Genomic DNA, 13,857 nt, shown 5'->3' on the forward strand with positions numbered 1-13,857 from the left:
TTTTTGTTGTCCTTCTCTGTACTTTTTCCATTTCTATATATATTTTATGAGATGGGGTAACCAGAACTGCATGAAGTATGCCAGGTGTGGTGTACCATGGATTTATGTAGTGACATTATATTTTCTGTCTTATTAGCTGTCCCTTTCCTAATGGTTCCTAACATAGTTAGCTTTTTTATTGTACTGCTGTTTCACATGGAGCAGATGTTTTCAGAGAACTATTCGCAATGATTCCAAGACCTCTTTCTTGAGTGGTAATAGCTAATTTAGACCCTATCACTTTGTATGTATAGTTGGGATTATGTTTTTGAATGTGTTGAAATCACTGATAGGTTGGTTTAGCTGGATGAGCCTTAGACCTAGTGTGGGGTCAGTACTGCAGTCAAAGGTAATGCAGAGGAAGCAGCACTGGTTCTCCTCTACCCAATGAAATTGCTAAAAGCTGAAATCGTTAAGTACTGGGGGCTAAATGGAGGAACCTCAGAACATTGCATTGCAGCTAAAGGCAGCAGCGAGCAAAGGCAGCAGCAATGCTAGCAAGCAGAGGCAGCAGCAGTGATCAGTGCCAGCAGAGATCAGTTGCAGAGGTATCACTCAACCAATCCTCCTTCTCAGGAGCAGGAATTAAACCCACCTGACTGCATCCCTGGATTTTAAGATGTTGGTGACCACGGACAACCAAGAGTGGGTGCAGCAGACAGAAAAGGGAAGCAGCATGTTAAAGAGACATTCATCTGTCAGTCTTTCACACTGCAAGATGGGAAACTGAGGCAAGGAATTGTTATCCAAGATAGTGCGAGGTGGGCATTTACTTATTGTTTGCATACTCATGAATCACTGTTGTGGTGTTTTGGCAAATTAATTCTGCATTCCGTCTCCTTTTTAATAAAAAAGTTTTCTTTTGTTAGATACAGATTCAGTGCTTGCAAGTGGGAAAGTATTATGCAATACTCACTTACACAAACACAGATTTATTAGGATGCAGCATGTACCAACTTCTGCACACACAGGCCAGACTGAATTTCCTGCTAACCCTCTATGTCAGATCAACAACATAACATACAAGACAACTTCATGCTAAGATAAAGATATAGCACCATCTACTGGTGGAGGTGCTGTCTACACTAATCACTCCAACTCCCCCCCCCCCCCAGGTTAAATAAGAATTTAAATAGTAACTCCTAAGAATCCAGGTAGTTTGCCATTTATGCAGGTTTCTGTGTTCATCTGCCCCCTTGAGTCCTATATTCTGTCATGGACATATTGCTTACAGTTGGATCTAGATATCTGTGAGTGCAGAGTTCATGGCCTCTAGGTCAGACCTGTCTCTTGTAGACAGACTGTTGAAGATGGCAATAAGTTGAGATCCTGAGAACACCTTGACAATTTCTCCTGCACAACCGGTCTCCCATGACAAGCCACAGGAGCCAGCCGGAGTACGTCCAAATCCTCCTCTGCATCCCTTTGGAATGACTGTTGAGTATCCACAGTGTTTGCCCTCCCCTTTCTTTCAATGAATCAGAACACCAGTTCTTGATGCACTACAAATGGGTGAGGCTCTTGCTTTTTGTATTAGCAAAGATAAGTTGTTTAGTTGCTCCATCACTGTGTAAGGTCCCCTCCATTAAGAGGGCAGTTTGGGATTTTTTCTGGACTGTTTTTTCCAGTTGCATAGCCACATCTTCTTTCCTGAATGGGCACATATTTTCCCATTTTTCTGGCATCTGGTACATGGCATGCTCACTTCTGGCCTATCTGTTCCACCACCTTCTGGAATTCTGTCCTCAGGTCACTGATGTAATACTCTGCCATATCACCTACCTGTGCGGGTGCAGGGCTTTGCCAGTTCTTGCTGCCTGAACATCAAGTCACAGGAAATAATGGGTTTGCAGAGTCCAAAAATCTCATAAGGAGAGTGTAGCGAGGCCATGACTCACCGGTGCAGCGCCGCCTGCTAGTCGTCCTGTGAATTAGCTCTTCCAGCCCAGAGTGCCCTATGCAGGCCGGTGTCTCGCCTGCCGCTGGCCCAGCGTCCCTCCTGGACCCCGGTGCCCCTTTTCCTCAGGGTTCTGCCCCAGCAGTACCACCACTCTGGGTCTCCCCTCCCAGGGGAACCCCCCAACCCTTTAAACCCACCTTGCCTCAGTGGCTACTGCCAGTCGTCATCCAGCCTCCTTTCCCTGGGGCAGACTGCAGTCTGTAATGGCCACCCAACACTGGCAAGGGGGTAGGACCTGCTGCCTTTGCCTATCCCTGGGCTGCCCCCTGCAGCACCAGTACCTTTCTGGGCCTTTACCAAGGCCTGCAGCCTGGGCGTTTACCAGACTGGAGCTTCCCAGCTCCCTTTGCCCTTCCCCAGCACTACTCCACTTAGGGTACCTCGCTCTCAGGCAGCTAGCCCTTCCCACTCCAGGGCTAGTGTGAGACTCTTCCAGCTTCTGGCCCTCAGCCCTCTTATAGGGCCAGCTGTGGCCTAACTGGGGCATGGCCCCAGCTGTGGCTGCTTCCCCCAATCAGCCTAGCTTTTTCCCAGCTGCAGCCCTCTCTAGGGCTGCTTTAACCCCTTCAGGGCCAAAGTGGGGTGACCACCCTGCTACAGAGAATTATTTCATTATTTGTCCTCCGGAATCATTTGGTTTCCAGGTCCTGTAGATCCTCTGTACCAATAGGTACAGCGAGTAATGGATAACTGAATCACAGCTGATGTTGGTATGCCAAGACAACAAAAGGTGACTTTGTAACTCAATTTTGTTGGTCTTCACTGACTAAGACTTTAAGCAGAGAACCAATGATGTGGTTTACTCTCTCCACTTCCCCATTATTTGCAGAATGAGCAACAGTAGTCCTCACCTTGGTTATCTGGAGATGTCGACAAACCTCGCGTAATAACTGTGATTCAGATTCCTTCCCCAATCAGTGTAGAAGCAGCTTAGTGGACCAAACTGCAACACTACATGTTTCATCAATGCATTCATAACCCTCTGAGTCCCTTTATACTTCTGGGATTGCACCACCACATACTTTGAAAAGGTGTGAGACACCACCGGCAAATCATGATTTCTAGCTGGTGTTTCTGGTAGTGGGCCTTTCAAGTCAATCTGTATGAACTCCCAGAGCTAACTGTGTTGGAGCATTTCCCCTAAAGGAGCTCTACCTCTTCTTGCTGCCGTTTTCCTTTCTTGACAAGTACGTACCTAATCCTTAACATCTGCAGCTATGCCTCACCAAAAAAATCTGTCAGATGCCCAGCTTTTCATAACTCATGTGGCCTGCTACTTAGTCATTAGGAAGACACTCCTGTATCCTTCTCTGTAAGCTTGCTGGACAAATCCAGGTACCTTCAGATACCAGGAAGTTGGTAACCAGATCAATGGATAATTGGTCCAGGACTGCACTGAGTCTCCCCAGTCTGAGTCATCTTTGATAGCTCTGTTGGCACACTGATTATATCAGGATTCTTAGACTGTTCATGCCAGAGAACTAAGTTGAGTCTATTCTCACTGCCCTCACCTAGCTGAGGGCATCTGTAACCACATTTTGCTTTCCAGGTTTATGGTGAACTGTGAATGTATGTTCAGTTTGTGAATCCATCTCCACACTAGTTCTGCTTCAGAAGGAACTGCTGCAGGGCACTTAGGCTGTGTACACTGAATTCCATACCTATTAAATAGGGACAATAGGTCTAAGTTTAAGTATGTTCGGGTTCCATTTATTAAATGGTTTACGTATTATTGTGGGCCAGGTTTGCATGTAACCTCTCTTTAGGGAGGGAGATTGGATGTGAATCCTGGGAAATGTTATGAACTTCAAAGGACTATACTAAACAATGTCCCAGACAAGAATGGACTTTTGGGACAAACAATGTCAAATGGTTTACCTGGGTAATCTGTACGGGAAGGTGAATGCAAATTCTCCATCTCTGGTTATGTAAAAATCCAGCCTTTTGAAACTACACCCTGATGAGAGGACCACTGTCTGCCATAATAGTTCCTGGAACATGAAGATCAAAGGCCCAAGCTGTATAAAGGAAAGACTGAACAATTCATGGGTGTGCTAGTTCTGACCTAAGGCTGTTGTGAACTTGTAACCACAGAAAAAACCCTTTGAGAGGTTTGAAGGACTGACGCCTATCAGAGGCCTTGTTGGAGTTGGGACAGACGCTGGCCTGTTTAGGCAATCTGGGTTGCTGGGACTATCACAGTGTAGGCAGGGAACCATGCTGCCTGGAAAAACACTCTGGTCAGAAAGAAGAAAGAGGGAAAGATCTCCATCTAAGAGAGGTGATGAGTGATGAGCCAGGAGCCTAGAGTAGGTGCCCTTGATGGACCACAGAGGGGAATACAGGTGCAGTTGCCCTGAATTGTGACAAACACATCACCTGCTTTTGGGCTCCTGACTCTCCCCTTCTACACAGTTTTGCTTCCACTTCTCTAGGGGACTTAGCTTGTGCTTCTGTGTCCTGCCCTTACTTGCCCCCCACTCCTCAGAGAAGAAAGCAGGGAGGTAATGAGGGAAATGTCACATATGTAGCGACAAAAAACTTGGCACCTCTGGGGTGATTCCACTGAGGTCACACCATTGTCCATGCCTGCCCTTCTCCAAGACCTTGTAAGTTTCCAGAAGGAAATCAGCAACTACTATGTGGAATGACACTAAAAGGTTTCTTTCTCTGTGGTTACCAATACCACAGAGACAGGAAAGGCAGCTGCTGCTCACGTGTACAGTGGCACTGTGCAGCCACACATCAGAAAGAAACTAATTGCTTCATTCACAGTCTAACAAACCAGGAGAATAGAGTCCTGGCACCATGAGATATACACTGAATGTGGTTCTGACTGGCTCCAGGAGGACAGACAGCACCCAAGTTCAAAGAAGAGAATGGCCCTATCTTGTACATAAGGGAAACCAGTCTTTACTATACATTGGTAGAATATATTTACTGAATTTAATTTTCTTCCTGTGGTATAATGATGAACATTTTCCTTTTTAATAACTTGGAGCAGGTCATGTGGTTATGACTACTGATGTTAGGAAACCAACACGTCATCTGACAAATCTAGTCTGAGGCCTGATTATAGCATCCATGAAGCTAAGTTGTAAAAGGTTTCTTTTAAAAAGTTTAGACAAAATAAATCCAGTGATACATTATGATGTGAAACACTAAGCAAAGATGACAAGGTTACAAGCCTTTCTTTTTCTTTTAACTGTTTACTTTGGCAGTTTAGGCAAGCTCTGTTTGCCATATGCACACTTTTTATTTCTACACAAAGCTGTTTTAAAAAAACTATACTGAGAAAGAAGAGCTATAGAACAAGAGAGATTATTTTTTGTTAACTTTTTCAAAACAGCACTGAAGATACTGCTCTCGTCCAAAGAACATATGCTTTTAAACTCATGTCTGAAACAAATCCTTTTTGACCCAGAATGTCTGTTTTCCCTTTTATAAAGGCTTGGATTCTGATAGTAACCCTGAACATTGACTAATTTGACAAGCAAACATTGAAAGTTCTCAACTTTATCCATTTTCGCAAGATAAATAAAAATAAAAGTTCAAAATACTTACCTCATATACATTGAATTGTGATTGCCCTCTAGACAATTCCCTATAACTTGTTGTGAATTCTCCAATGAAATCATGGCTAGAAAAAAAAGTTTTCAAATCAACACATACACAATATAAACTACTTTTCCATTAATTTACAAAAATACATCTAAAGTGAAGCACAGCTGACACATGAATAGACATGTGAGAAAAGCAATGCTAGCAAAAGACTTGTTATTCTGTTGACTTAAATATAATGTCTGTTCATTTCTCTTCCCCCCTAAATTATAATTATAAATAGATTTGATTGAATCCATCTGATCGCTTATGTTAACTGTACCCAACACAGAATGAAGAACTAGATTGCAAATTTACAACCAGCACTGAATAAAGACTGTGGACCGTGAACAGAACCCAAAAGGAACTGTCCTCCATTCTCTCTCTGGCTCCCCACTTGCACCATGGACAGAGTGCGAGTGTGTGTTTGAGAGAGAAGAGCGGTGAGTCGGAAGGGGAAGGAAGTAATTTGTAATTGGGAAAGGTCAGTCCTAAACTATGCTGATTTGTGCACTAGAGGGGAAGAGCCAAGGCTCTACTCACTCCTTTTACCTGCCCACCTACCTGCTTGGGAGGGGAAATAGTGGCTCTGCAGCTACTGCTCACCCCCATGTGCTAGAATCCATGGATCACATAGTTCGTACAGCAGATTAAGGGAATTCTTTGTGGGGGGACAGACCTCAATATTGACGCAAAAATTATATTAAATAAAATTATTATAACCAACTTTGAAAAAGTTTTTACAAACTTGTTTTCACCTTTATTGAATATGACTACAAAAATGTTATAGCCAAAATGCTTGAAAATATGACAATACACACGTTTAGCTAATTATGTTACAAAATGTTAAAGTTAATAAAAACATTCCAAAAGGTTTCTGCTTCTAGCTCTCAAGGACAAGCAAACAAATCATGTAACACCTTTAGGAAGGAACCGGATAGTAAGAGTTGTGTTATCAAAGCAATAAATCTAGAGGTAAAGTTGGCCTATAATACCCATCCCCTTCTTTTCTTTTAAAAGAAACACTTGAGTTTAAATCCACACAAAAAGTTCCAAAATTATCCTTATTTCAATAAATGTATTTGTAAAGCATATTGGAAAATATTTATGGTGGAAAATGTTTTACAAAATATATTGTTGACTTCCAACTCACGTTTCCACTTAAATCTTTGGTGTTTGTTTCTCAAATGTTTAAGATGGCATAGGCTTATTTTAACATTTTATATTTGGAAATATTTTGTATCTAAATGCAAGCCTTCATATAAGAACTGCCTAATATCTTTGTTATATGAGTAGTAAAATATTTTATGTACAAATATAGCAAGACTATATAATCCTAGATTAAGTTACTAAATATGTAACACCATTTAAGTACAAAATATTTCAATTAATGGAAAAAAAAATTAATTAATTACTGGCAACACACAAGTAAAACCTCACCCAATGCGAAAATACAAGAAAATCTTCATTTCAAAAATTGTCATGTAAAGTTAATAACTTAGTCCAAAGACTTTCCAAGAGTTATTTAATTTTAATAACTACTTTAAGAACCAAAAACTTATATAAGGAATAGAAGTTTGAACTTTTTCAAAACAAAATTTCATTTTCTGTCAAAGTAAACAAATTTTTAAAAATCTAAGAAAATATAACAGTTAAAACTAACTTTATAAGTTATCTAAATCTTTTCTGTCACCAAAAAAAGCAATTAAAATGTTGCATATTCATTAACCAAACAGCATATTCAGAAGCTAAAAGTGTCAACTAGCCAATAAAAGCATAAAGCCATTAAAAAAAAGTAACAGCAGCCAACTTGAATCTAAGCATTAGATCTCTTCATGTTCGGCATGGAGTCTAGTATTGGGAGTGGTTTCCTGCTGTACTTGGTGATGTGAATCTCTACATCTACTGGAGGAAGGAGAGCAGGAAAGGTGCACAACATATCTTTTCTTTTGAAACAAGTTCAAATGGAGAGTTCTGCCCACGCTCTACAGGTTGACCATGCCCAGCAGAATTACTATAGCCCCAGGGCTTACAATAATTCTTGGGTAAACAAACTTGCAGCTCTTGTTTGGTATTATTAGAGAGTAGCTTCCATATTGCAAAGTCCAAGCAGCTCTCATACCTTTAGTGAGCATTGGAAATTATGCAAAGATTGGGCCTTTTCTACAATAATCTAAAAAGAATATTAGTTGAAACAAGGAAGTAATTATGTGGAACTGTACTCCTTTCTTAATACACATACATAATAGCTATTGACATTATATGCATATCTAATTCTCATTGAAGAAAAATTAACCCCTAAAATTGATTTTAAAATGCACAAAATTTTCACAATCCAACTTTAGTGATTGTAATACAGAAGTATCTTACCTTCCATCTCTTTCCCAATCATACACCTCTATTTTAATTGTTCTGCAAAAGAAAAATATATATATATTTTTAAAATGCAAGTTTTCACTAAACACCATGCTTAATTTTTGAAAAAATATGCTAATGAAAATGCACTCTGTTCTGAAAGATTAGTTTTCCATTAAAAGCAGAAAGGTCAGACAGTTTGGCTGCTTGCTCAGTTTAAGTAGAAAATACTTGATTGAGCTATTTAGTTATGATTTCCCATTATTTAACATTTTTAGCCACCCAGCACCCTACAAAAAACATTTCATACCAGCTAAGATTTAATACTAAATTCATTTTAGTCCAAGTAATTTTCTTCAAATAAAAAAAAAAGTTAATGAAAATAAATACAATTAAAATTTCATTAAAGACAAAATTGTTCTTTTTACATGGGATTTATGGGATCATTTCCACAGAATATGCCTGGGATTCAAGCACAAAACCGGTTAACAAATTACAAGATGTAGGAGTGTACATTCCTTTCTAATACCATCTCTCACACATTGATAATGCAGAAAGTTCAACAGTGGAATGCTCCAGAGTTCCGGCTACGATTGGTGTTATTTAATGTCTATTAATGATCCGGAAAAGGGCATGGACAGTAGGCAGGCAAGATTTGCCAAAAAGAAAAAAAGTTATTTAGGTTAGTCAAAAACTAGAGAAGACCGAGGAACTTCAGAGGGACAATGCACATGGGAAGTAATCATATGAACTACCCTACACATATCTTGGTTCTTAATTAAAAGTAACTAACTACTCAGAAAAAAGACCTGTCGCTAGGGACAGCTCAATGAAAGCCTCAGCTAAACATATTGTAATGGTCAAAATGGCAAACTTGCCCCATATACCTGCCACCTCAGAGGTGGGGAGACTGACTGTGCCAGCAGAGGAAAGAAAACCCTTGCCCCTTTAAAGGAGCACATCCCTCCCTCCCCCCCCCCCATGGGCTTGAGGATGGGGGGGGGGGGGTCTTTGACTGATTAAGCAAGAATAGGAGGAAGCGGCATAATCCTACTGGCACTTACACACTCAAGCGGCAGGTTTATAAACACTTTCCCTTGTCCAAACTGCTATTCTGCACCCAGGACCAACAAATCCCTTCTCTTTGGGACTAGAGTAGGACCAGGTTTGCCCTTTGGTAGCTGGGATAGAATTACCAAGTTGGCATAGGTGCTGTGGGTATTTTCACCTTCTTTTCAGTGGCTCAGTGACCAGGTGGATAGATTAGATTGTAAAACTCATGTTGTCAAAACATAGCAGGTACCCAGTGCAGATGCTTGTACAATAGGGGTCTGGTTCCCTGATAAACAGGAACGGAAGCAGATTAGAAGAAAGCATCTCCTAAAGGTGATGGGGAATGGAGTTTTGGCTTCTAAATCTGTGCAGTAAGGAGACAAATCTTCTTTCTCATACCATCGTCTTTCATGTGAGGAGAGGGCACTGGGATCCCAGCTGGAGGGCATAAGCGCCCTGAAAATGGGGGCTGGAAGGACAGAAGGGGAGGAGAGTGAGAACTTGCGAGTTGGGGGGCAGCCAGCTCCAGGCTGGGAAGGAGGGCCCCAGGGGTTCCTACCAGCTGTCAGGCCCATTCAAGCCCCTCCTGGTTCCACTCCCTGGCCTGATCCTGGGCCCTGCAGCAGCCACTTCAGCCCACCTGGGTGCTGCTCTCACCTCCAAGCTGATGCCCCCACAGCGTGAGAGTTTATTTCCATTGCAGGGATGCCCCCCTCTTCTGTTGACACTGGTCCCGGGAACAGTGTGAGGACCAAGTTAAAGGTGTGTGGGGAGGGTGAAGAAAGCCCCCATCCCTCAAGTCTGACAGTGGATGAGTTATAACCAGACGGTTTCCCAGATGTGTTACTTAATAAAGTTACAGCCTAGTTAAACCATGTTCTTGGTATCTTGCCTTTTTTTCCTGTGGCGTCTGGGACAACATTAGGATACATATATGGAACGTAAACATGATGCCATTATAATAAATCAACAGAATGCCCACACCAGGATTACCATGTTCAGAACTGGTCACTGCATCCCAAAAAAGTATAACAGAAACAGACAGGACTTAGAGTCAGGTGACAAAAATAACTGGAGACCTGGAAAGATTTTCATGAGAGAAACTGAAAAACTGAGAATATGACAGAAGCCCCCCAAAATGAATGGCATGCAGAAGGTAAACCGAATGCTCCATTTACCATTTCTTATAATTAAGGCTAAGAGTCTGTCACACATATTTCTAGTAAAAGTCACGGACAGTTCACAGGCAATATAGAAAAATTCACGAAAGCCCATGACCTATCCATGACTTTTACTAAAAATATGCATGACAAAATGGCGAGCTGCAGGCTCCTCACGTCAACCAGTGGGGGCTGGCTCGGAGGTGCATGGTCCCCCATCACTCCGCTGCCTCGGAGCTCCGGGCACCCCTGACTCTGCCCCGGCTAGGAGCTGCCTGCGGGGGAACCCGTCTCCCTCTGCGGCTGGGAGCTCAGGCCCCTGCAGTTCCCAGCCGCCAGGGGTGGCAGGGAACCCTACAGCTCCCAGGCGCTGGGGGCTCAAGTCACAGAGGTCTCTGGAAGTAAAGGATTCCGTGACTGCCATGACCTCCATGACAAAATCATAGCCCTACTTATAATACAAGGACCAGGGGACATTCAATGTAATTGAAAAGGTTAGCAAATTTAAACCAAGAGGAAAAACTTCTTTATACAACACATAATTAAATTGTGGACTTATTGCCACCAGATATTATTACAGCTGAGACCTTTCTAAGACTAAAACTAGAATTGGACATTTACATGGATAATGGCTATATCCATGAATGTTAGAATAAAAAAAAAAATAAGGATCTACAACTATCCACTAATTGACAATATTAGGAAGAAACTCCTATTAGGGATGGGTTATTCCTTAATTGTATCCTAGAGAGAGTATTTTGTACCTCCTTCTGAAGAATCTCGTATTGGCTACTGTCTGACACAGGATATTGGATTAGTTTAGCAATCAGATCCAGTATAGCAATTCTTATATTGCTAGGTATTTCTTAATATTATTTATGCATTCATCCGACACGCACAATGTTGACAATGTGTTCTTTATATTTTAGGAAATTATACCCTAAACTGCTGAACTATTAGGCACTTATCCATCCATAAAAGACAGTCTTCAGCGTCAGAGAGAGCAGCAAATGTTGAATGATAACATACATGAAAAAAAGTTTCCCTACCTGTTTCCCTGCCTCCCACTCTTTATGGGTGATTGGGAGAATTTTCTCCCGCTTCAAGGGGTCACTGCTGCTACTGTATACAGTATTGAGGAAAATGGCTTCCTCAGAACTAACACACTAACAGATCTTGTTAATATCAAACATCAAGACTGATACGTAACAAAAACCACCAGGAGATTGTATCTTCTCAGAAAAACCATTTACTGGAAGAGGAACATTCTGTTTTTGGAAAAGCTCCAGTACTGAATGGACTCTATTCAATATCAGTGAGGTGAACTAAGGACATAAAATAATATACCTACTGATTTTCCTCCTTCTTTTAAAACACATTAGATTAATTAATTTTAGTCCTCAGATCACTGGTTTGATGTTCTTTCCTGGAAAGGAACTCTTTCTTGGAGGTATGCTTTACAAATAGTTGAATGAATTAAAGAAAAAAAATCAATGCTGTGGGAACTGTTTTGCCTCTCTGTTCTCTTGTAAAAGAGGCAATGAGGGGATGAGGTGGTCTGGATGTTCTCTCTCTTCCAAGTAAAATTTAAGGACTTAGACTGCATCATTTAATATATAATATGTTTTTTTAAAAACATATTTCAAGTTCATGGAGAAGGAAGTGAAGGATGCCTCCTGATTAGTGTGAAAGTTACTCTTTAGAACAAAGATGAAAACATCTCCAAAGACTAGTTTGTCACACCGGTGAAAAATTATGAAAATTAGAACTGGCACTGGAAAGGGAAATACCCTTGTTAGTTTATTATAAAAAGTAGCACATCACAAGAAGTCTGTTATTCTAGCTATTTGCTACTTGACTTCAAGATCTGAGAGGTGTGCTAGTTACTTAGCCAAACACACCTTGGCACTTCAGCCACAAACCATGCCACAGTGACTGATAGCTGAAAACTGTCATAATAAATCAGTTCCTGAGACAAAAGGTTGTTTATGTGGTGGCCAGGGCTTCTGCATGGTCCAAAGTGTCAGTTCAACAAACCAGACACTTGGGAGACCAACTTGGTGCAATTTTCTTCGCAACTTGGGAATAAGGGTTAACAGAGAAGGTATGGTAATGTTGGAATTTTTACAAAAACAACAGATAACTTGTCTATGCCTTTTAATGTGGTTCCATTTATCCGCTTTAGAATAGTTACACTTTGCAATTGTGGCAAATAGCCAAATCTCCCATGAGTTCTCTACCCCCACTACAAATTAGATAATATATGTGGAAAAAAGGCTTCTCTATTGCTTATGGTACATGATAGAAAAACTCAGCCAGTCTGTAGCGATATTTATTTTCCCAGCTATGTGAATGAAGTGCCAAAAGTTTCTTTTCTGCCTATTTCAGGATGGGTAACTCTTCTTTGAGCAGGCTACATACTCTCCCCAAAGGGTTCCATGGTGAGAAGGCTAGCTATTGATCTTCAATTTTATACATTTCACATGAGATGTGCAAGAGATATTTAAACATGTCTTCAAAACCTACAGATTCTGAAAGTTCACACTGGTGTACAATTGATATTATATACCAAAAGGATTTCATTTTTTCATTATAGATTTTTCACTCTGAGAAAACAGGTTATTCTTTCCCTGACATGAATGAAAGGAGGAGATCTTCAGAAAGTTGGAATTTGGATGCATGATGATAGATCTGTAAGACTGATAAGATCTGAAAATGCTTTTTTAAGCATTACTGGATTAATTCATTACAGGAATGTGTATTGTCTTCACCATCATTAGCAAAATATCTTGAAAGAGTTCAAAGTAGCACTGGCTAGAAAATCAGTAGGTATAATGGCACTACCTGAATGTCAACATCTTTAGGGAGAAAAGATGCATTTAGATCTGCCTTCAAGCCCTTGTCACCTGTATCAAACATATACCTCCTTTAAAGCGTTCTTCTTCCTGTCTGACCGGTCAGATGAAGCTGTTCACTATAAGTGAATATACAATTTCTTAGAGCCCTCTGAAATATGGGAATTCATAAAGAGTTTCATAACAAAATTCAAAAATTCCACTTATCCTTGAGGAGTGTTTCATAATTTATTAAACACCTTTGTCAGCTAAGATTTATTGTCCAGGCCCTTTTAAAACACAATTGATCCTTTTCGTCCTCTGGTTTGAAACATATGTGGACAATTCTTTCATTTTTGTAATGATTGGGAAAAACTTTCTCCTTTACTATAGAAAGTAGTGCAATATCCTGAGACAAGAGCGTTGAACTCTACTCTGCTTGTGTCCTCAATATTAAAAATACCCAGGAAGGTGTCCTCAACCTACAGTTCCAATAAGAACGTTAAAGAAATTTCCCCTTCTCCTCAAAAACTTTGGGTCAGTTAGGCTTGGATTTCTTTGTATCCTTTAGGGAGAAAAGGGCTTACTAGGCTTATTATCATGAAAGTGTGGTTCTCAACTCTTGGTGAATAAGAATGCTTCTTGCTCTTATGCTGCTTAGTACTGACTACTTGGAGTAGGCTGAGTGACAGATTGCGGTGTACGTTTTTGGTGTCCATTGAGGACTGGGTGAGATGTACCAACAGCTCCAGATACAAGGCTGAGACAGGGAAGCAGGGACACGATAAATGGGCTGAGAAGGGCCAGTTGCAATTGCAGCAATGTCTCAGTGCACCTAGAAAACATTGGTGGTAAC

The 13,857-nt window shown here is 40.9% G+C and overlaps 1 protein-coding gene across 3 annotated transcripts in view; it reads right to left on the reverse strand.

The window, feature by feature from the left end:
* The window catches only part of CPNE8 (copine 8), a 285,766-nt gene that overhangs the window by 136,827 nt on the left and 135,082 nt on the right, over window positions 1-13,857 (reverse strand). For all 3 annotated transcript variants that reach the window (XM_074942429.1, XM_074942430.1, XM_074942431.1), the window contains exons 10-11: window positions 7,970-8,011; window positions 5,564-5,639 (exon numbers count right to left, since the gene is read on the reverse strand). In XM_074942429.1, coding sequence (XP_074798530.1) covers window positions 5,564-5,639; window positions 7,970-8,011 — 118 coding nt within the window. The remainder of the gene's footprint in view (window positions 1-5,563; window positions 5,640-7,969; window positions 8,012-13,857) is intronic.

Source organism: Natator depressus, chromosome 1 (assembly GCF_965152275.1).
Source record: "Natator depressus isolate rNatDep1 chromosome 1, rNatDep2.hap1, whole genome shotgun sequence".
NCBI classification, from domain to species: Eukaryota; Metazoa; Chordata; order Testudines; family Cheloniidae; genus Natator; species Natator depressus.